The sequence below is a fragment of the Malus domestica genome, chromosome 04 (assembly GCF_042453785.1).
Source record: "Malus domestica chromosome 04, GDT2T_hap1".
Classification (NCBI taxonomy): Eukaryota; Viridiplantae; Streptophyta; class Magnoliopsida; order Rosales; family Rosaceae; genus Malus; species Malus domestica.
Genome location: NC_091664.1, coordinates 25,571,808 through 25,597,060, shown reverse-complemented (window position 1 = coordinate 25,597,060; position 25,253 = coordinate 25,571,808). Strand labels below are relative to the sequence as shown.

The 25,253-nt window shown below is 36.3% G+C and overlaps 1 protein-coding gene and 1 long non-coding RNA gene across 3 annotated transcripts; one reads left to right on the top strand and one right to left on the bottom strand.

The window, feature by feature from the left end:
* Nucleotides 1-11,865: 11,865 nt before the first annotated feature.
* On the top strand, nt 11,866-23,904 carry LOC103433737 (endoglucanase 25-like). 2 transcript variants are annotated; one of them, XM_070820712.1, is made up of 4 exons: nt 11,866-12,475; nt 12,903-13,373; nt 20,809-21,534; nt 23,574-23,904. In XM_070820712.1, exons 1-3 carry the CDS (start codon nt 11,984-11,986, stop codon nt 21,526-21,528), a joined length of 1,683 nt encoding a protein of 560 aa, XP_070676813.1. In that variant the 5' UTR covers nt 11,866-11,983; the 3' UTR covers nt 21,529-21,534; nt 23,574-23,904. The 2 variants fall into 2 exon arrangements, with proteins under 2 accessions (XP_070676813.1, XP_008370239.3); XM_008372017.4 differs by lacking the exon at nt 23,574-23,904 and having other exon boundaries at nt 20,809-21,582.
* On the bottom strand, nt 13,526-16,954 carry LOC139195337 (uncharacterized). Its single transcript, XR_011580168.1, has 2 exons — nt 15,595-16,954; nt 13,526-14,142 (listed from the first exon to the last, which is right to left on the bottom strand). It is a non-coding gene; the product is annotated as an uncharacterized lncRNA (long non-coding RNA).
* Nucleotides 23,905-25,253: the final 1,349 nt, after the last annotated feature.

Below are 25,253 nucleotides of genomic sequence, written 5' to 3'. Positions count from 1 at the left end.
AAAACTATCAAAATATCTAATTTCAGTGACTTGCCGAATATTTTTCCAAATGAAGAACACAGAACATCCACGTTGCATCACAACTTTTTTGTTTGGTGTTCGATTGTTCACATATATATGACATCGATCAAACACTATTCCTTCATGACCCTAACATCATTTCTCTAAAGACCCTTTGAGTAAAAGAAAAAGGAATACAGGCAACACCCTTTGGTGCCCTAGCTTCGCCACTCATCACCTACCCTAGTACTACGCTAATTTGAAGAGTTATCTCAATCTCTTTAATTAATTAGTTTTAAAAAGTCTCATGCATTGTTTAATCACCTCTCCTAGATCCAGTCAAGTTGCATGCATGTTTCGTTTTCTAAAGGTATTATTCTGCTTATTTTTGCTTTTTAATTCTTCTTTCATTTCTCTTGGGAAAAAAATCTTCTTTCTTTTCGTAGAAAAAGTGTGTTCATAGCTTTTTTTAAGTGCCCATTTGACATTTGCTGCAATTTTATACCAAACGAAGTGAGGAAAGAATAAACATGAGCTTGTGTCCATGCATCGTTTTGAAATTTCGCACCATGGACGGCCCCACACGCCAATTGCTGTCTATTTAGAATTTTGAACAACATGCATACTAATTATATATATGCCCCAATAATTAAGCACTCGATTTTGATTAAGCATGAAGTTACAACTTTTTTCTGTATTAGTCAACAATCAAAGATTTTCTACATGGTTTTTTTATTATGTTGCATGCATGCACGGTAATGGAGATCATATACGTGTTAAGCTTGCCTAATCCATAATTGTTAATTTTAATATGGTTTTGGTAATTAAGATCTCTTGAGCATTTTTAAAAGTTAGAGTATACAAACGCAATTTGAATTGTCCCATGTGAAACCTAGCATATATGGGGGTTTTAGCTAGTTAACTTTGGTTTTCAAGTCTTGTTAGGCGCCAACTCTTTGTCGGTTCATGGACACATATTGGACAATAATCATATTTCGTTGTCAAAGAGGAATTCGACGGTGCACTTTTCAAAATTGTCGTATAGTTACATAATTACATTTGTCTCTTGGCTAGTATTTGGTGTATACGATATTATTTCAACCAAAAAAAAAAGAAAATAATACGATAGTATAGATGGATAAAAGGGATGAAGCCAGAAATTTAACTAAGAGAGGGTACCTTAAAAAATTTGAGTTCCTTTTTTGGACAAATAAAGCTATTCTTTCACAAATGCTGAAAAAATTAATTTCAAAATGCCTAATTTTATTACTCTATTGTCTAATTTTGTTTTTAATTGTTGACAATCTAATGCTCATTTGTACTAATTAACCAAATACATGCAACTCAACAAGGTTTAGACATTAGTACGTGAGAAAAATATACAAGAGCGAGGCGCATTTAAAAATTAAAAGAGGATTTTCACTATTTTAATATGATTAATTGAATAATCTGCAAAGCAAAAAAAAATGAAAATGATTAGTTGAATAATTTGTAATGCAGAAAAAATGGGATGAGAGGGGGCATGTGCCCCCACTGGGCCTTACCTCCCACCGCCATGGACAAAACATCATTGTACGTAGTTGTATTTATAAAATTGTTCACACGAATTTGGTGTGTGAAAGTCTTACTTTTAATCGGAAATTTTTGAAAACGTCTGTTTTTCAGACTTTAAACATCCTAATCCATTTTGATGGGATGGAGATTGCTATGAGTCCCAATCAACGCGGTATTCCAAAACAAATAGATGAATATGTGATTTATGTTAGTCTTAATTAACTCTCATCTACCGCCTAAATAAATAAAAAATTACACACGGTGAATATGTGATTTATGTTAGTCTTAATCACCAATTAGCCTAAGATAAGGGTAATATTGTTTGAATCTCTACGTATAAGCTAGAAGTCATTATTTATTAAATCACAATTAACACATATAACAAGACATCTTATTTAAATCAATGAAACTTTTCCCTACACCGGTATAAAAAAAAAGTTCCCAGCGGCTAGAGAAAAAAAACACTAGTCGTCGACCCTGCTCTTGGGATTGGGGTCAACGGCAATCCTTCTTGATTTCTTCCTTTTTTACTCTCATTGTTTTTAGTAGTAGTCGCTCTCTTGTTTTGTCAAGGAGAGCCTTCAGTTCATGGTTGTGGTTGCTCTCTCACTTTGTTGAGAGCTTTTGTAGTTGTGGTGGTCATGGTCGTGTTCAATCTCAAATTCTAGAGCGGCGATTGTTGTTCAGATCTGAGGTAGTGTTTGTGGGTTGTGCTCTCGAGAAAGGACTATGAAAAGGAAAATCAACATTTGTTGGAGGGGACTCATAGAGCAAGAGTAATTTGCCAACGAATGCAAAATCATTAGAAATTTTTGCGGTCTTTTCCTCATGGAACCTATACGATAGTTCTTGGGTTTGCGATGTTTTAGTCATCGTGACAAGCATTTAGTTAGGGTTTAGGATTTAGGTTCCTTCATGATTGAAGAGATGTATTGTGTTTTTGATGTGTTTGTAATTGTAGAGTTACGATGTTCATTTGACATTTGTAGTCTCATGAGTTCTTAAAAAAGAACGTTTAATATGTATGTCGTATGACGTCTTTGATCATTTTTAATTATAAAACAAGAAGTCTCATAATCTAATTGGTATCCAAGAAAATAGTAACTTCTTATATTTACATGATTGGCATTTCGAAGATTTGGACTTTGCTTCGTTGGGCATGAGCCCGATATTTACCAAGTAAAAGAAGGAAGGGAAATGAAAGAAAATGCATGATATAATAATATATATTTGGACTTTAATGGGTTATGCATGTGTTAAACCCTAGTGTCCATGGAGGAGTAAGTTCCAAGCAGTGTCCTATCATGGACTCTACATACAGAATTTGAAGGACTAAGTTCTACATCAATGAATCGGTGAAGGACTAAATTTTGTAGAAGTTTATAAAACTTTGAGCTACACTTTCTATTAACAATTAATTTTATAATAAAACCTCAATTTTCTTCAAACCTTATAAATTCAAGTCCAATATAGAATTACAAATGTGATCACAATCTTCGCAGTTCAAAAATGATAATCGAAGGAGATGAAGTCTTTCATTAAGGAGTTGACACATGTTATGCAATTAAATTATTAAAATTTCAACCAAGTCCACAAAATGCATATACCAAATCCTAAAACTATTGAAAAACAAGTAGGGGTGGTTTTCAAACGGATGGGAGTGGAAATTATTGTAGCCTATTTTACTGAACAATTATAGACGCAAGGAGAAAGAGAGAAGAGAAGAGAAGAGAGAGAGATTTAATTGTGAGGTGTGGTATTCCATCCTATTGTGCCTTTATTTATACTAGTAGGAAAGGTTAGTCACTTACCCTAATATGATTACAACTCTAATAGGATAATATCTAACCCTAGAGATATAGTAAAATATTCTAAAGATATTCCAAATACTTTAGGATTTACACAATTACATTCATATATTAAATATGACTGCAACATTCCCCCTTGAGTGTGTAAATATTCAAACAAAACATCACATCAGGTCTTCAGTAGATGAAGTAGATCAGTTGATGAAGTCGTTGGTACAACGGGCGAATGCGAGTCTAAATTAAAGAAAGTATGCATTGGTAGTAACTCACAAAACCTCGCTATGGTAAAATCTAAGACAGGTACAAAACCCATGGACTAAGGAGAAAAGAGTACAAACATTATAGGGATGAAAGTAATGAACCTCAAAGAGTACAATCATCCCAGGATGGGTGCCTCATCAAAACCTAGTTAGGTAGCAAAAACCCAGTGGGAAAAATGTTCCTAATTGTAGGGAAAAAGAGTACATTAAGATTAAGTGAGTATACTTTGGGATACTCCCCATGAGTTAGACATAACTTCCAAATAAGAAAACTACAAGCAATTAAACTCAGACAGTTTACGCATACCGATTCTGACATGCTTTGAGCAATGCTCTAAAGATCTAGAACACGATGTACTTTAGTTTCAAACTAGACAGTGCGGGGATCTAAATGTGACATAGTGAGAGCATACCACGACAATTCACGGCTTTATAAAGGAACGTTAGCGTTCTTATCTCCCCTTAATGACGGGAAGTCTGTCTCATCAAAGTGACAATCTGCAAAACGTGTAGTAAAGAGATCTTCTGTTAAGGATTCTGAGTAGTGAATAATTATTGGCTCATCATAACTGACATAGATTCTCATGTTTCTCTGAGAACCCATTTTGGTACGTAGTGGCGGCGTTATTGGCACATAAATTGCGCATCTAAACACATGTAAATGCGAGACATCAGACTCGTATGCAGTGACCAACTGTAATGGTGAATAAGGTTGGGTAGTGATGGGCCTCAGGCGGACCAACATAGGCCCATGCAATATTGCATGGGCCTAGGCAGATACCGGCAATTTGGTTCGCATAACCAAAGTCCGAGCTATAGATTGAATCTGCTTTATGTAAGCTTTTGCCATGCCATTTTAGGTATGAACATGAGGTACATGTTGTTCAACTTAAATCTCAATTGACATGCAATAATCGTTAAAAGACTGCGATGTAAATTCTCTAGCATTATCTAGTTGAATCAACTTAATTGGGTAATCAGGGTGGTGAGCCCTAAACTTAATGATTTGAGCTAGGAGTTTCACAAAAGCAGCATTGCGTGTGGACAATAAGCAGACATGTGACCAACATGTCGATGCATCAACCAACACCATGAAGTATTTAAATGGCCTGCATGTTGGTTGGATAGGTCCACAAATATCCCCTTGAATCATCTGAAGAAACTTGGGAGGGTTTTGATTAATCTTTGTAGATGAGGGTTGAGTGTTGAACTTCCCAAATGACATGCTTTGTAACTCGGGATTCTAATATAAGAGGTTATATGATGCCCATGTGAAAATTTGAGGATACGACGCATTATATCTCGTCCATGATGTCCTATACGATCATGCCAAAACAGCAAAATGTTCTGGAACCCAGGCTTAAGGCTAGTCACGTGGTAGGTCTCTATGGCTTGAATGGTTGTGATGTACAACGCACTTGAGAGACGTTCCAGCTTCTCGTGAATATGCTTCTGGCTATATTCTTAAAAAAGGGATGCAAAGAAATTTAGAACCATTATCTTCAGTGGTTTCAATATGATATTTATTATCTCAAATATCTCTCAAGCTCAATAACGTTCTTCCAGGAGGGGGATAATAGAGGGCCTCTTTAATGATTAATTCAGTATCATTGAAAAGCATTATAGGGGTCTTTTTGTATCCTTTAATCAGGTTGGATGAACCTAAGAAGGTTGTCAGAGGTGCATTTTTAGGTACGAAGTTAGTAAAATAGTATTGCTTACACAAGATGGTGTGCGTGGTAACACTATCTGCTAGACAACTAACTTCATCACTAGTCATATGTATAAATAAATTAATTGAATTGGTCACATACATAAATAAAATTCCATTCATTCAATTAATCAATTGAGAAATAATATCCATACTTCAAAAAAAAAAAAAAAAAAAACCAAACCAACTAATCATTCAAAAAACTTGGAAAATTTGTTTGAAAATTAAACCATAAGCCTAAAAATTAAGGGCGGTTCAGCCACTCCTAGTGAGTTCGGCCACTAGGGGTAAAAACCACCTAAACATGTCTTAGAAAAATAAATTTTATTCCCCCATAGGAGTGGATGCCTCCTAAAATTTTGAAACCTCCATAGTTGTGGTAGTATCTCCAAGATGTTCCACATGTCCAAAGGTAGACTCACGACGAGAATGATACTTAGCTATAGCCTTAAGAGTAGCTCAACATACGCGTGACCAATGATCCCTTAATCCACAGCGGTAGCACATGTCCAATTTAGTGGAATCTGATTGCATGGTAGCTTTTTCCTTGTTCTTGAAGTTAGTGGCTTTATAAGCAAGAAAATTGCGCTTATGGGTCAAATTTTCTCCCTTGGTAGGGCCTTTGCCTTGTTGACCCTTGGGCACGTGGCTGGGCCACAGCCACGATGGTTCGGGTGTCGTTTGTGGTTGCTAGAATGAATTGCATGCATTTTATGCGTAGTATTCGATCCAATGGGTTGGGCTTGATGATTCTTCATCGAAAACTGGTTCTGTTTTTAGGGAGAAGTAAAACAGAGATTAAATCCAAAAATTTGGTGAACTTTTATGCCTTATATTGTTGCTGCAGAACAATATTGGTGGCATTGAAGGTTGAATAGGTATTCTCCAACAGATCATGTTCGGTCAAGTCCTCGTTACAGAACTTGAACAGTGATCGGATACAACTTCAAAGTTGTATTCATTCACGTACTTAAAGTCTTAGAAGCATAGATGCTGCTAGTTGTGTCTTGCTTCAGACAAGTAATGTTTTTCTGATGATCGGCCAGGGCAAGCCAGAGGGCACATGGTTCCTCTTCCTCTTCAGTAAGGTATTGGGTCTGCAGTGCATCATGAATATGTCTTCGGATGAAGATCATGCCGGTAGCTTTGTTAGCTTTGTTAACTGGGACGTCAGTAGCCTCTTTGATGGTGGCTCGTAGACTTTTATCGGTGAGATGGAGGTTCACATCTTGAACCACTTCAAGTAGTTTCTTCCAGATTCTTCCAAAGCGGTAAAATCGAGCTTGTTTAAGCTCAACATATCCCTAAAATAGAGGGTGAAAAAGAGTGGTTAGTCATATGGGAAGCCATAGACATACAGTTTAGAACATTCGGGTTCTATAGGCTTGTATAGTTTTAATTTAAACATGAAAGCTTCGGGTTTCAGGTGTAAATTTTGAATGAAAACTTCGGGTTCGAATGTCACTAAATTTGAAATACAGGTTCGATTTAGATATGAACATCTAGTTCATAAAAAAGAAGTACCTGCAAGAACACAGAATACAAGGTACAATCTTAAGTGCAATGGATTTGTGTTGCTTCAGGAACTCAAATGTGAATGTTTCAGGACTTCGAAAGAAAGTCAACCGTTCAAAGAATAAAAATAAATTATTGAATCGTTAATGGATAAAAGTGGGCTTCATGGCGATAATTTTGGATGTCTTGTCAGATTAATGGATTGTTGGTCACTTTTAATTAATTTAATGGATCGAGACCATTCGGGGTTGATCGTGGAAGAAAAATAATGATGTTGGGGTCATATTGGCTTTGATTGGCTGGGGGATCAACGATAAGTAAATCATAGCCTAATTATCGTTAACCAAAATGTCACAAAAAGTATATGGGTATGGTTAAGAAGTGAGGATGCCAAAATATGGGATCAGGTCGAAAAAATAACGCAGCCCAGCGTGGTTGGGCTGGCTACAGTACAAGAGACAAGGCTCTGCAGCATGGCTGCAGGTTTGTTAGGCAACGGGAAGGTTGCACAGCAGGCCAGTGGGTCGTGGGTCTGCGATAAGCCCAACAACGCAAGGTTTTTGGAGGTGGGCCAAAAGGCGTAAGGGCAACAAGCCTAGCTTGCGATGGCTTGGACTGGCCCGCGATGAAGCCTAACATCCATTAGTTTCAGGTTTTGGGCCATGGAAGAGCCAACCCAGCAGTGCAGGGTTGCTGCAGGCGGGCCGATACGCAAGGACAAACTTAGCAAGCAACATGCTTGTTGGTTTAGGCCAGGGGCATGGGAGTCCAGCAAAGGCTACAGACATGCTGGAATGGCTGTAGGCTTCAGGCCCGTGGAAAACCCAACCCAAGTCGAAGGCCTGGTTGTCGATGCATGCGCAGCAAGCCCAGAGGGCTATTGCAGGTTGTCTAGACGTCAAAATGACGTCGTCCTTGAACGGCTTGGCTGCAGGCCAGTTGACGTTCGTCGGTGCTGTGGTAGCGCGGCTTGGAGTCCCAACTCAGCTGCAAAAAATCTCATAAATTTTTATTTTATTTTATTTTTCCGAATTCTAAGGTTTGAAAAGTCCTAATCGTTTCTAATTTCTTTCTATTGTTTGACTCACAAATTCCACATAGCAAAAAATTGCATAATGCATGAATGTGTGTGTATTGAGAAATATATGAACACACACATTATATATCGGAAGGTAAATGTAAATATAGAGGTTCATGCATCATGGAGAATGTTTTCATGCTTCATGGTCCTTTCAAATATCTTCTTTTATTTTAAGCATACTTAATTGACATAAAACAACAAAAGCCTTTGAATTTGTAGAAGAGCCTCATCCACTTACCTTCAGTTCCTTAACTTTTAGCAAGAACGTGCTGATAACGTCTTGTGGACCTAATTTACTAAACAATTATAAAGGACGGAGAAGGGGGCCGGCGGCACAGAGAGAGAAGAGATGTGTAATTGTGAGGTATGTGTTATTCCACCCCATTGTGCCTTTATTTATAGTAGTATGGAAGGTAAATTCCTTATCCCAATAGGATTAACTCTAATAGGATAATAGATAGTATAAGATATATGATAGAATCTACTAAAGACATCCTAGATATGATAGGATTTACATAATCATATTCTTATAATAAATAGGACTGCAACAAAAATATAATTATCAAAACTAAAAATGCCAATCACCTTCTTCAACTTTGCATAAATACTCGATGACCCTCTAGGGTCTTTATTGACAAAATTGCAAAGATTTTAGGTTTGGTTGTACGAAGAGCAATAAAATCCCAACAGTCGGATGACTACATGGAAATGATATGTTACTTAACAAGAACTTTGGTCGTGGTGATAAAAGAAATCTAGAATCGCCCTAATTAGACTTGGCATTCGTGTTGTGTTTTTTGTGTTCGTATCGTTTTCGTGTCATACCCGATATCTTAACGGGTCGTATCGTGTAACACCCGTTAAAATAAACGGATAAAATGACCCGACCCGAAATCGACCCGATAATATTAACAGGTAATATGACCAGACCAGTTACCCGTTAAGGAAAATATATTTTAAACCAATAAATAATCTAATGAAAAACATAATACTAAATAAGTATATAAATACCCTATTGTCACATCCAAAACATAAAAATGCATTTTTTTTTAAAGTATATTTGCTCTTACCTAAATTAATCAAATGGTAAAATTGGAAAATATTGGAATAGAGAAGGGGTTTTTTTGTCCAAAAAAGTTCTAATAATATAAGTGAAATAGAATCCAACTGTACATATTTACTCTCATTTATCTTACGGTTGTCATTTAAGTAAAGTCTTTAATAGTTTTTTAATTAATGTAGAATTGTAAAAAATATAGAAACAAAATATATAAACGCTCGTAATGACAAGTTTTACAACTTTCATGAAGAGCTTAACTTTGAAATTCGCCACTATAATCATATAAATCATAGATCAAAATTTAACCGTTGATTGTTGTTTACATTTACACTTCATTGTTCTCATCAATTTATTTATTTATTTTTTTCAGATTTTGTTTTTTGAAAACATGATCTATTAGAGGATGCATGAAGATGAATGGTCTGAATCGTTGATATTATATTTAGAGTTTTATGGTTGATGAAAATATTACTTGATGTTTATAAGGTTTCTACAAACTATATGACATCGACTCATATTTTAGTTAATCGTAAATATTGAAACGTGATATCAAGTATCTAAACCGTTCATCTTCTTACATCTGCCAGATGATCATATTTTCAAAAAAGAAAATTTTAAAAATGAAATTCAGTAAGAAGAATAAAGCGTAAATGACAATCGACGGTTAAATATAAATTTAAGGTTTATGGATTATAGTGTTGGATTTTGAAGCTGACCCCTTCATGAAAGTTGTAAAGCTTGTCACTATGAATGATTGTATATTTTTTTTTACATTTTTTACACTTCTACAATAATTATTATTAATTTTTCCCTCAAATAAAAAACATTATTCATGAGGGTTTGGAGGATTTTCAAAATCTAAACGATATTGTAAGTATAACTATTATCTACTCGTGGAGGAATAATGATGAATCACAAGTGTTTATATATTCTTTCACATTTTTCATATTTGTATGTATGTCTTCTTAGTTCTTGCCTATACAAATACTATACTAGTTTATTTTAATTTTGGACAACAACATGTTAAGTAAAATTTATCCTAGTAATGATAATAAGGAACTCTTATAATAAAAATAAATAATGACTAAAACTTTTTTTTTTTGAAAACTTATATAGAATAATAATACAAAACTTTATATTTAATATAGAATATAGTGTATATATTAATATGGCTATTGTATTTTATAATAAATATTTTAGTAATTAAACTTTAAAATTATCAAAATAATTTTTTTCTTAATGGGTCGAAACGGGTCACCCACGTATTACCCGCGTGTATACCGTTAATAACCCGTTATTAATGAGTTCTTAACGGGTCACCCGATAATGACCCAATTAGTTATCGTGTTAACCCGAAACCCGTTATTTTCGTGTCGTTTTTGTGTTGTGTTACTGTGTCGTGTCAGAAATTGCTGGGTCTAGCCTTAATCAATTGACGGTGTGTGGGGGTAGCGCTGGGAGTCGAGAACGAGGATGTTGGGAATCGAGAAAAGTTGATGGTTGCTAGAAAGGGAGGGGGATATTATTTTCTTTTTGTTTTTCTTAACATAGTTTCTTAATTTGTCTTAAAAAAAAGATTAGCTGGTAGCTTCATTATGGCAGTTTAGCATTTGAGGGCCGGGAAGACTTACAGAGGCATTTCAGCTTTTTTCGACCAACCCAGGACTTATCGTGTGCAATAGGGCCTGGAATTCATCCCAACCACTGGACCACCCCGTGGTGGTTGTTTTCAAACATATTTCATTGCTTTAATTTTGGATTTTTGAGGTGCCACTTAGTACTACGGTTTAGTAGTATTCCTCTTTATTTGTAATTGAGAGGTTTTGAATTTTTGAGGCGCCACTTAGTACTACGGTCTAGTAGATAATATCGTTTGTTCAAAAAACAAAAAATTGGATTTTTGAGTAATTTTGTCAATGGATATATTTGTCTTTAGAAATTTAAATTTTGTTTGTGTTGATACACTTTTTTTTGGTGTAAACAAAAAGATGGAGAATAAGCAAGTGACCCTTTACCACAATGATGGAGATGAGTGATGCCCTTGCACCACGACGTGAGTTCGAACCCGCCGACTTCCTAATTTAACACCTAATCTAACAAATCTATTATTTGACAAAATAAAAAGATGAATAATAAATTAGTTGTAATCTCGTCATATTCGAGATTTAAATTTAAAACATCTCCATATAAATAAATAGAAATAATTCTAGATCGTCAAATCAAGTGACGAAAAACTACATATAAATGAAGTTGACTCCAGATTGCTTGCTCCCTACATAAAGATCCGATCCTAGAATTAGGGGATTAATGAGCTGGAATATCAGATTCGATTATCACAATAGAGTTTTCATTTGGGTCCTTCCCGGCGCGCATCAAGGGCTGCCCAAGGGGGATGGGCATGATCCTGCTTAGTGTGTCGATGGGTATAAAACAGTTTTATTTTATTTTATTATTATTTTATATTAAAAAAAATCAAATCACAGCCGCAGGGAGGAGGAAGTTAACTTTAAGAGAAAGATTTGGTTTCTCAACGACTGAAAAGGAATTTCTTCTTAAAACACTTCGAAGTCTATTAGTAGAATTTCATGCTTATGATTAAAATATTTTATATTATAAATTACTCTGTAAAAATCATTACTACAAAAAAAAAATCAGTTAAAAGTAAGATCGTTTAGTAATCAAATTGTATAAAACAGATGAATGGATTTGATAAAGGTATTACGAATCATCTATCTATTTGTTACAATTGAATGACTAAACGATTTTAGTTTTCACTGACTGTTTTACTAAGATGATAGTTACATAATAATTTATGATTTAATCTATAAACTTGTTCCTATCATAATCAAGAAGTTATGTAATAAGCCGATAAGGATTTAGTTTTGTTCTTTAGTGATTTCTCTCTCATGGTCAAACTTTTTATATATTTAGTTTCTCCAAAACAATTGAGGTGACATCTCTTACACCTCTTTTAGCTAAGACAAGTGAGAAATTATGATGCATCATAATCCCTCGGGAAGCCTCATGGTCAGTCGTAAAGCATTGATGTGGATGGCGGGAACGCTCATGGTCGCCACCTTCCTCACCGCCTCCAACGTCCATGCTTACCCTCTGACCCCTTCCAAAGACAACTACAAGCTGGCGCTCCACAAGGCTCTAATGTTTTTCAATGCGCAGCGATCCGGAAGACTACCAAGGCATAACAATGTGTCTTGGAGGAGTGACTCGTGCTTGAGAGATGGAAAATTCACCGATACTCTTAATGATCTGGTGGGTGGATATTACGATGCTGGAAATGCCATCAAGTTCAACTTCCCTGCATCCTTCGCCATGACTATGCTCAGCTGGAGTGTCATCGAGTATAGTGCTAAATACAAAGCTGCTGGTGAGCTCGCCCACGTTAAGGACATTATCAAATGGGGCACGGATTACCTTCTCAAGACCTTCAACAACTCTGCTGATTCCATTGATAGAGTCATTGACCAGGTTAGATGTCTTCTAGTTTTGTTGGTAGGTTTAGAACTGTTTTTGTAAGAAGTATTTTTGTTCGTTCATAAGTACCTGTTCTTCTTATAAAGCGCCAAAAAACCTTTCTTGCCTCTTCTAGTGTCGCTCTATTTACATTTCCTCAGAAAAGATCAAGTCGAGTAAGTGTTTGCGTTAGAAACTTTTTCATCAGAAGCGTGTTAAAACACGAATGTTTTTCTTTCTATATATGTACTTAAAACTTCCCGAGTATGCATGCCAAAATCACCAAAATTGATTTTATGTTGCATAAGCTATGTAAGAAATGTTTATACCTATTTCAGAAACAGTCCCTAATCATTTCCTCTCTTTTACAATTTTTCTTTCATCTACCGATTTTAATTCTCAATTTGACTGTTTCTTATTAATTTGCTATATATTTTGATAGGTTGGTTTGGGGAATAATGATGGAGATAGTGAAAATCCAATTACTACAGATGGTGATATTTTTTGTTGGATGCGTCCTGAAGATATTGATTACATACGTCCTGTGACTGCATGCCACGCTTGCTCCGATCTAGCTGCGGAAATGGCCGCATCTCTAGCCGCTGCATCCATTGTTTTTAAAGACCAGAAAGCCTACTCAAAAAAACTCGTCCATGGTGCCAAAACGCTCTTCAAGTTTTCAAGGAATGAGAGAGGCAGATACAGTTTCCCTGGTACAGATGCGGAACTCTTCTATAATTCTACCAGTTACTGGGATGAATTCATATGGGGTGCAGCTTGGTTGTACTACGCAACAGGCAACAACTCTTATCTTCAGCTTGCAACAACTTCTGGTCTTGTCAAACACGCTGCCTTCTCAAAGGGGCCTATTCATGGAGCGTTGAGCTGGGACAACAAACTTCTTGGTGCTCAGGTATGTTAAAGGAGTTTGTAGTGTCCATGTTTAATATATCTTCATTTATCTTGTCAGGTGTATTCATTTGAGATTTTAAAGGATTTTAAAAGAGTTCAAAAATTTAAGGGTATTTAATAAGGATTTTAAACAAATTCATGAATGTCCAAGAATCCTTAACAAATCCAGCATCCTCTCTAAGATTTTGAGAGCACATTAACACGAAGTCTATGAAAGCCTATACATTAAAACTCCATCAAACTCTACGCATTTATAACTCTTTTAAAAACCCTTCAATATCTCAATTGAATACATCCCATGATTCTTTTTTTCTTTTGAGAAAGAAAATAAAATTAAGAGAGGAAAAAACCCCGGGAACACACAAGGCCCCTAGAGTCAAACAAGAAGGCACTAGTAGTTGTAGAAGGAACACAACCAATCCAAACATGAAAGTTATTTAGCACATGCCCACACGAGGTGACAGCATCCACTACAAAATTTGCTTCCAACTTATAAAATCAAATGAAGAGGCCAAACATTTGATATCTTCAACAATTGTACGAATATGCCAAGGAATGCAACATTTTCCCAAAATCGCATCAATGACAATTTTCGAGTCTCCTTTCAATCAAAACCTTCTTGATATCCTGCGATCTAGCCACCAAAAGAGCATCCCTAGCAGCCAAAGCCTCTGGAACTGTGATCGTGTTTTGTCCCAGTCTTCTCTAACCCGCCAAATAAGGTTGACCCATATGGTTTCTAATGACAAATCCTACTGCAGCAGAATTACCTAACATAGAACCATCAAAGTTTATTTTATGGTAGTCGAACTCCGGGTGAAGCCAAATGATCTTACTACTACTTTTATGATGGGCTGCCGCCCTCACCTTAGAATTAGCAAGCAAGAAGCTTTTAGCTAAAGAGATTGCAGCTCTGAAGCTGCGGAAGGGGTTTGGTTTGATATGTTTGAAGACAAAATCATTTCTTTCATTCTACATTTGCCACCAAACAGTAAGGACCTTACTAAGATCAGAGAGGTTGACTTTATCTATATAATCAAGGCTATCAAGCTAGTCATTGATACTCGGAACAAGGGATATAGTTGGCAACTTATTATCAATCTTCCACACTTTCTGAGCAAAAGGACAGGTTTTAAATCTATGACCAAGATCCTTCTTAGCACTATTGCATAACGGACATAAGGTAGAACTGTTATTGTTAAAACTATTTAACTTAACATTGGCGGTTAATTTATTTCTAACTAATAGCCAACCAAAAAACTTAACTTTGTGAGGAATATTTAGTTTCCAAATCCTACTAAAGAAGCCTCATAAACGGGTGACACTGACTGTCATCAAGTTGAATTCTATGAGATGACTTAACTGAGAAAACACCATTGGAGGTTGGACCCCAAATAAACTTATCTTCTACATCAACTGGCAAAAGTTGGTTAAGAAGGTCAACATTCCAATTTTTATCCACCATCACATTGCTAACTTTAAGGTTCCAGTCAATAAGATGTTGAGACTAATTAGCAATGATATTGGATAAGGGGAAAGGAAAAACCCAATTACGGGACCAAAACGCAATGTTTTGACCATTTCCCATAATCCATCTCACACCCATCTCCACAATATGTCTTGCTGCTATTATACCCTTCCAGGTAGCAAAATGATTTTGCTTACATTTCATATTCGAGATAGATTAGTGTCTCAATATTTAGCTTTAACAATTTTCACCCACTAGTTGTCATTATCGTTAATAATCTTTCAGACAAAGCTTGGACAAGAAGGCAAGATTGAATTTTTCAGCTTTTCTAATACCAAGTCTACCTTTAGAAAGTGGGGTACAAACATCGTCGCAGGCCACAAGGGAGAAGTTAGACTTCTTATTCCAAAGAAATTTCCTATTCTTTCTGTTGATGGCTTGGGAAAATTTAGAAGGGCATTTGAAACAAGCCATGATATGATTAGGCATACCGGCAAGGCTAGACTTAATTAGGGTAAGTCTACCAGCACTAGACAAAGAATTAGGTTTCCAGCCAGCAAGTTTGTTCTGAATTCTAAGAATGAGTTCTTTAGCGTTAACCAGGTCTTTCCAGAAAATAATATTATGAATACCAAGATATTTATCAATTTAGTTTTATGCTGGATTTGAAGGATATTAACTATATCATTTCTTAGACTAGCAGGGGTATTATTAAAGAAATAAATAGAGGATTTATGGAAGTTAATTTTCTGACCTGAAGCCTCAGCGAACCGAAGTAAAAGGGATGCAATCCTTCTAGCAACATTCGAGGAGGCTCTGCTGAATATGAGATAGTCATCAACAAACATTAAGTTAGCAATTTGATAACCAAAAAGAGATGAGAGAATGCCAATATGATTGCTCGGGGTATTTGCTAACTTTTTAAAATGTCGTATCAGTGGTTCCATGCAAATGATGAAAATATACGGGGAGAGAGGGTCACCTTGCCTAATACCTCTACTTGGATAAAAGTAGCCTTGTGGCATCCTATTGATCAAAATAGAAAAGGAGCACGAAGAGATACATTCCATAACTCTATTGATCCAATCATGACTAAAACCAAATTTCCTAAGGGTCATTTTAATGTAGTTCCAATCTAAAAAATCATAAGCTTTTTCAAGATCAAGCTTAACAGCCATTTACCCCATTCTGCCTTTTCTATTCTTAAACTGCAAAAGAGTTCATGGGCAATAAGGATATTATCATGAATAGACCTACCAGGAGCAAAAGCACCTTGATTATGATAAATAAGTTGTTCAAGAATAGGTTTTAGCCTATTAGCTATAATTTTTGTGGTTACTTTGTGGACCACATTGCAAAGGCTAATTGGCCTAAAATTATCTGCTGAATCAGGATGATAAATCTTGGGAATAAGGGCAATATTAGTGTGATTTATAAGCCATAAGTTAGAACCATTATCAAAGAAATCCTTAACCAAGTTAATAATAGAGTTTTTCACAATATTCCAACACTTCTGGAAAAAGATAGAATTAAGCTCATCAGGGCCAGGGGCTTTAAGGCTGCCAATGTTATTAACCATCGAGTAAATTTTATGTTCAAACATAGCATCATTAGGGAAAGATTCTGATCATCAATAACTAATGGTTGAATAACATCGAGAAACTCCTCCACAATGTTGTCATTAATTTGGTTATTACTAGAAAATCTCTGTTTAAATTTTTTAATGAAAACCTCTTCAATCCCTTTACCCTTTTCCCACCAAATGCCATGATCATCTTTGATTTTGAGAATTTCATTTCTTTTTTTTTTCCTCATGGGGGTCTTAGTGTGAAAGTATTTTGTATTATGATCACTGAGCTGAAGCCAGTTTGCCTTGGCTCTTTGAGCCCAAAGAATCTCTTCATCATTATAGAGCTTTAGTAAGTTATCCTTCAACTGTTGTTCCTTATCCAGAATTCTCATATTATCAGGATGATTCATGCAAAGTTCTTGAATATGTTGAAGTTCATTTTGAGAATCCTTTATTTGTTTTAAAATATTTCCAAAATTCCTTCTACTTCAATCTTTAACTTTGTGCTTAAAAGTGTTAGCACACATTTTATAGAAATCATTTGGTTACTGTTAAAATAACAGACCCAACTATCCTCAACAATTTTCATAAATTTATGGTGATTAAGCTAAATAGCTTCAAACAAGAACTTATTATGGTATTGAACTAAAATACTTTGGAATGAGAGCTTAATAGGGCAGTGGTCGGAGCTAAAAATTGGAAAATTGTGAATGCTAGAGTCAGGAAATAAATTTAGCCATTGAGAATTAGAAACTACTTTATCAAGCTTTCCAAAGATTAAGGTATTATCCTTGTGACCATTGGTCCAAGTATAAGGAATGTCGGAGGCAGGGATGGTGGTTAAACCCCCGGTATTAAGGAATTCTACAAATTGAATTACATAGTTAGGAACATGATTTTGCCCACCCACTTTTTCACTTAAGTTTGTAGTGGCATTAAAATCTCCTACTAGAACCCAGGGATTATTCCCAGGATTATGGCTAAAATATTCTCCCAATCAATCTTCTGATTTTCTTTTGAGGAGATGCATAAACAAATGTAGTAAACCAGGTTAAATTAGTTCTTATGTTAGTAACAAGGCAATGGATAAATCTAGGAGAAGCAAATAGAATATTCAAATGGATTGCAGAGGAATTCCACAAAAGGCATACATCACCAGCTTGCCCCACCATCGGAGAAGCAAAGTTCATATAAAAAAACTGATTAAAAAAGTTCAAGCCATACTTAGACAACCTCTGCCTAGGTCATACTAAACAGAATAAATCTAACTTATTTATGTTACTAAGATGCTTAAACTGGCTTTTGAATCCTGGTATACCAAGACCTCTGTAATTCCAGAACAACCACTCAATTAATCAATATCTTCTAAGTTTGAAATGGCCCCAACTATCTTGTTACTTTCATCTCTCATCCTCTTCCTTAGGCTAAGCATCCCCACAGAAGGCCTCACAACTTCATTGCCTTTCATATCAGCTTGTGTATCCTTCTCCAAAGCAAACTTCGAGGGGCCAGACATACTCCCTGCAGATTCAATTAGCATGACATCCTGCTTATCAATCATATCATTATCTAAATCATTAGTTGCAATCCAGTTCCTAAAAGAAGAGTTAAGGAGTAGACTATCAACCCAGAGGTTGGCCTCCTCATAAGCAAGGTGACTAAGTCTATCTTATAGACTAAACATCTCATGCTGAGTACAACATTTATTAATTTGCCAAGAATTATTTAAAGGATAGCTTACCCCATGCTGGTTTTCATCCAGGTCTGCAAGGAGTAGGATTCTCTCCCCTTTTTTTTTTCCCTCCCCTTCCCTCCCCTTCTATTTGAACGGTCACGGTTAGGCCACGTCAACATCTTATATTAATTTTTTATAGAAAGAGAAAGACAAAATAGAGAATGTGATAGGAAGGGATGGAAAGAGGAGGGGAGAGAATCCTAGTCTGGTCTGCAATCACCTCCCAATGATAACCTTGATAATCTTTTACTCATCTCTCTAGGCCAGCTCCACGAGTAACCTCTTTGAAAGTTTGATTGTCCCTCAAAGACCTGCCACCTGTCCCTTTAGTAACACTACTTCTCTTTTTGAAAGGCATTTGTGTCCAACCCTCCTGATCAGGCTCACCCCCGTCAGCGAACCCATAAATTAGATCTGAGGGGTCATCCTCAAAAAATGCAGCATGAGGGAAGCAGATCATGATATCCTCATGAACCTTATCTTTCCTAGCTGACACCTTTGGGACATTAGTAGGGAACACTCTAGGTTATTCTTTGAAGAGTCTATCAATGAGGAATAAAGGTCTAGGGTCTTTAAACTTTTGAGGACATTTATAGAACTCTAACCTCATCCGCCCACAATAGAAATAGACTTCGAAAAGCTTCTCATAGCTAACATAAATGGGATCATTGTCCCTATCATTAAGCAAAAATACTATCAGGAGAGGGAACTAGATATCAACCTCCATCAATGTTCTCACAAGCAGTCCATTTAAGCCATGCAAAGTAACTTCATCCACTTTAATCACTTTCCTAATCACTTGGACCAGATTCTCCACAATATCAGCCTCACGAAATTGGATAGCCAGCCTCGGAACCCTAACCCAAACTTTAATGGTATGGATCCCATCTAGGTCACATAAATCTAGGGTCTATTTTTCAATATGAAAATTTTTCCCCTTAACATACCATGGTCTTCCCTCCAAAACCACATCAACATCCTCTTTATTCATAAACTCAATCATGTACCAGTTCTTTCCATAATGATCTAGGAAGAAGTTACCCTGAATTAGACCCTTCCAGCTTATAACAAGCTTTCCTTTGATGAGTTTCGCATCCACCACTTGCCCAAACATCTTCCCAACCAAGCATCGACGCTCCATATGTTCAACATTTGTAGTAGAATACAAAGAAGTGGACACTCTGGTGAAACCTCTCTCAAGAGTGACAACATTCCTAGGTCTCTCAACAACAATGGGTTGTTGCTTAGGTTGAGTATGGGATAAGGATTAATCTAAGGGGTATCTCTAGGGTTGGGGGAGTTCCTAAGGGACTTTGAAGATGAAGCGAGAAGTTAAGCCATGGGTGTAAATAGTGAGTAAGCTAAGTAACAAAAGGCAGAAATTAAAGTGAGGGGTTTAATGCAGTAGCAACCTTTTATAAACAGGTTCCGCCCAGAGTTAAATGAGAGACTAAGTCTATAAGAAAGCCTAGAGACTAGGTGAAACACAAAGCATGTAAACCATTTAAGAAACCAAAATGCACGCATGCAAGAAAAAGGTGAGTAGAAACACCTATTGAGCTTCACCACAAAACAAAAAAAGCTTCCTTGTAAACTCAAATGACGTAACACAACAAGCAACACAAATTAGAAGAAACAACACTTAGCCTATTAAAAGCAGACCATTTCCATAAGCTAAAAGTTAGCCCCTCATCATCAAAATGCATTAAGCAATCACACACATCGAAACACTGACGGTTCAAAAAGGAATCATCATTAAGCTTAATCCAGTTATCTATTAACCAAATTTGCAAACAATAATAATTACTTTCCTTTAGCATGGAAATTTGCCATATCTGCATTCTTGTCTCATGAACCATGCTTCCGCCGGCTCTCCAATTCACTAGATTGGTTGAAGGATTGATGGTCGTTTTCACGCAGGGCTTGAACTTTGGATTGCTTCACTTTAAACCTTTTCCCTTCCATAAACCGTCAGAGTTGCCTTGTTCAAATTCTCCTCTAAATCTTTCCCATAATTGTTCCCAATTTAAAAATAGGCTTATAATTACTCTACAAGAACTAGAATCAACACGAAATTGGATTAATTCGATGAACAGCAGGAGAAGCCAAGGGAGCACAAAACCTAGGCCCCAAATCACCTCCCCCCTCCCGACTGGAGGAGAGAAAGGGAACATTTTGCGTGTATTGTCAGTCTTCTTTTAGAAAATGATTCTTCTTCTTATAATGTCCAAAATATGAAAATCATTTCCTTTAATTTTTAAATATTAATTTTTTGCTAGGAATAGAGAGAAAATATATGTAGAAAATGAGGGATAAAGAAGGGTGTGAGAAAGTGATGGAAATGAATACGAAATGTATTGTAATGCATATGAAAACAATAATTAAAAGTGAAAATGCCCAACAAAAATATTGCTTTGCTTTTTTGTTTGTAGTTTTCATATTGCTTATCATTTCCATATATACTAACTTTTTCCACATCCTTCCGGCAATCCTTTCTATTTTTCATCTCTAATTATCCCTTCTGTATTTTCTATCTTTACATCTAATAAGAAAATCAAACTTAAAAAATGAAATGCCTATTATACAGGCCATCATAAAATTTTGAGTTTTTCTTTTAACTTTTATTGCTAATTGATCATGATGTTGAGACTCTTTTTGAATAGGTACTTCTAACCCGTTTGAGGTTATTCATAAATCCTGGGTACCCATATAGAGAAACTTTGAGAAGATTTCACAATGAGGCTAACACAATCATGTGCTCATACCTCCCATATTTCACAACCTTTAAAAGGACAAAAGGAGGCTTAATCCAACTGAATCATGGAAAGCCAAAACCTCTTCAATATGTAGTCAACGCAGCTTTCTTAGCTACTCTCTACAGTGACTATCTTGAAGCAGCAGATAATACCAAGTCAGCTGGGATGTTTTGTGGACCAAGCTTCTATTCTATTGATGTCCTACGTGAATTTGCTAAAACCCAAATTAATTACATACTGGGAAAAAATCCCAAAAAATTGAGCTATGTTGTAGGGTTTGGTAATCGTTTCCCAACACATGTCCACCACAGAGGTGCATCCATTCCGAACAACAAGATCAAGTACAGTTGCGATGGGGGTTGGAAATGGAGGGACACTTCAAAGCCAAACCCTAACACAATTGATGGTGCTATGGTTGCTGGCCCAGACAAAGATGATGGCTTCCATGATGTTCGTACTAATAACAATTACACTGAGGCTACTCTGGCAGGAAATGCAGGTTTAGTGGCAGCACTTGTTGCTTTGTCAGGAGACAAAGCTACTGGGATTGACAAAAATACCATTTTCAACGCCATTCCGCCGATGTTTCCAACTCCTCCACCACCACCGGCGTCACGAAAGCCATGAGATGTAGTAAGACGGTCATATATGTTCTTCTGAATTTTAAAGCTTACATTTAAACTTCGTGCATTTACCTGCATATTGCTAAATCTTTTAATAATATTATGCTATATGCAGGGCCGTCTCTGAGATTTTGGGGGCCGTGTACAAAATTTATAAAAGCGCCTCTCCTTAAGATAAGTCTTAAAAAATGTAGGACAATGTATTGACACTAGAAAACAATCACTTAAATCAAAACAAAGCTTAGCACACACTGATTGCAAGTTTAAAAATGTCATTAATAATAAGTAAAAAGAGCTACAAACATAACGTTTACTAAATAATAAAAAACAATTCAATCTTAAACAACCAAACAAGAAAACAAACTTCCAAAACTCTAACTTTAAAGTTTCACTTGAATATGTAACATTATTATGTAATAATATTGAAAAAAAAATACTGTCTTTTATGGTGTATTATTGGCACTTAAAATATCTTATTGTACTCTAAATTTTTGTATTTAGAAAGAAATCAAATTACGCTTAATAGAAGTGTAAGACGAGATTTTAAAGTGCTAACAAAATCAAATTTTGAAAATAAAACATTATTTCATAACAAAAGTAATTTTAAATATAGAATATTATTACATATAAATATAAGGTGACAAATTTTTTGAGAGCCTCTTCAAATTTGGGGCCTTGTACGATTGCACCTTTCACACCCCTCAACGCCCCCTCTGGCTATATGAGCTAGCATGTAGTATGCAAACGGCAGATATTTCCTTCTTTTTTATTTTTTAAAGAAAGCACTTCAAATTGAATATATTTGTTAATTAAATATGTGAATATATGAACTAGCTTAATTTGATATTATAATGTACATTTTACCTTGACCACTTTTTTGGTACATGCATGCTAATCTTGCACGACACAAAAAGTATCAAGAGAATGAATTTCAATGACTTTTCGAGTATTTTCCCAAAAGAACAAAGGAAAACATTTCATGTCGCGAATTAAAGAAAGGTCCTTTTTGATTTCAGACCCACTCAACACCCCGTATTTTAGAAAAAAAAAGAAAACTCGAATTAAATGTTTTGATAATTAATCTTATATTGTTGTAGGCCTATTTGACTGAACTGTATTTAGGAATAGAGAGGGAGAGAGGCCGGCTGCAAGAGAGAGAGAATAGAGAGATTTAAATGTGAGGTGTGTGTTATATAATTTATCCGACACTATGTAAATGATGTGTTGGATATCTTTTATCCGACATTATGGCTTATTAACCGACACCATAATCCGACACTTAAAGCTAATATTGTAGTAGTGTCACATTGTGCCCTTATTTATAGTAGTATGATAGGTTAAACCTTACAACTCCAATAGGATAATAACTACTAAAGGGAATATTCCAAGATAATTCTTAGATACACTAGGATTTATACGATCACATTCTTATTCTAAATATGACTGCAACACTCTCCCTTAAGTGTGTAAATACTCAAACAAAACATCGCATCAACTCTTCAGCAGATAAGGTAGTACAGTTGATGATGTCAGCGGTACAATGAGCGAATACGAGTCTCAAATATAAAGAAAGTATGCATAGGTAGTAAAACTGACAAAACCTTGCTATGGTAAAACCTAGAGCAAGTGAAAACCCATAGACTAAGGAGAAAAGTTAGAAGTATGCATAATGTCTAAAACAAACGTCAAACAAGACGAAAGTAGTGACCTCAACGGAGTATGATCATCCTAGGATGGGTGCCTCTTTAAAACCTCGTTAGGTAGCAAAAACCTAGTGGAAAAAATGCTCCTAATCGTAGGAAAAAAAATACATAAAGATCAAGTGAGTATGCTTCAGGATACTCCCCCTGAATGAGAATAACAGAACTTCGACGCTATGTGTTTGACATTGTCTCCCTTAATGTATCCATTCTTTAACTGCTTGGTACATACTGCATTGTCTTCAAAGATCATTGTAGGAAGGTCAACGACGGTAGTAAGACCACTAGTGCTTCGAATATGTTCCATGACTACTCTCAACCAAAAGCACTCACATAATGCTTCATGCAGGGCGAGAATCTCAACATGGTTTGAAGATGTCGCAACTAGCGTTTGCTTGGTAGACCTTCAAGATATAACGGTGTCTTCAACGGTAAAGACATAGCCCGTTTGAGAACGTGCCCTATGTGGGTCAGACAGATAACCAACATTCGCGTAACCAATAAGGCAAGAATCAACCCAAGGACCGAGGAGGTGGCAACTCATCTCGAGGATTCGTGGGTGTAGAGCAAGCCCAAATCCGTCATATCTTTGAGGTAGCGAAAAATGTCTTTAACACAATTCCAGTGTCTGCATGTAGAAGCATTACTGTATCTTGCTAAAAGATTAATAGCGAAGGAGATGTCAGGTCTAGTGCATTATGCCAAGTATAATAAAGCACCAATTGCACTTAGGTATTGAACTTTAGGCTCCAAAATCTCTTCATCATCCTCCATGGGCCAGAAGGGATCTCATTTAGTGTCTAGAGTCCGAATGACCACATGAGTACTCGAAGGCTTCGCTTTATCCTTATTAAAACGTCGCAACACCTTTTGGGTGTAGTTCGATTGATGTACTAAGATTTCATCCGAATAATGTTTGATCTCCAAGCCGAGAAAATATCGAATTTTCCCAAGATCTTTCATAGATCTTTCATCTCAAATTCTGATTTCAAGTGAACGACAATTTCCTCAAGCTCTGCAAGATGAGGTTCATGTCGTCGACAATTTCCCCAAGATCTTTCATCTCAAATCCGGAATGTGACTTTTTTATGAACACGTATGGGCATAGTTCGTTGTTTACATAACCCTGACTTGTCAAATATTCACTCAGACGGTTATACCATATCCGCTCTGATTGTTTCAATCTGTAGAGTTATCTCCTCAATCTAATAGAGAGAGTGTTTCATGGTTTAAAACTATTTGAACCAGTCAATGGAAGTTCTTCTGGAACTTTCATGTAGATTTCCGTATCTAGATCCCCATAGAGATACACGGTCACCACGTCCATAAGCTGCATATTCAGTATTTTAGAAACTACCAAATTGATAAGGTAGCGGAACCTTATGATGTCCATTATGGGAGAATGTGTTTCCTCGTAATCAATCCTAAGGCGTTGAGAGTAGCCTTGCGCTATGAGGCGTGCTTTGTATTGCAGTATTTCATTCTTTTCATTACGCTTCCTAGCGAAAACCCATTTGTAGCCCATGGGCTTCACATGTAGTAGAGTATGAGCTACAAGCCCAAACACCTTACATTTCGCAAGCGAATCGAGTTCGACTTGGATTGCTTGTTTCTAGTTTGACCAATCCGTTCTATGTCGGCATTCATAGATGGAATGTGGTTCAATGTCATCGGTAAGCATGATGTCTGTTTATACCATATTTAGGGCCTCGTATTTAGATCTCGTACAAATACTCGGGGGACTTAAATGTAAGAGCCCTTATTCTATAAACGGACTCCTCACCCTCACAATTAGGGGAGGCCAATTCCTAAGGCTCCTCACCCCTCCTCACCCCTCCTCATGCTTTCACTCTCAGAGCTATCTCTCTCCCTCAGATAAATACATAAATCAGTGTGGACGTAGCCCAAACCTTGAGGTGAACCACGATACATCTTATGTCTTTTACTTTCTTGCAGATTCACGGTCGGATTTACGTTGTTCCAAGACCTCCAGTTTTGTGCATCAACAATGTCAGTAGCTATTATGTAC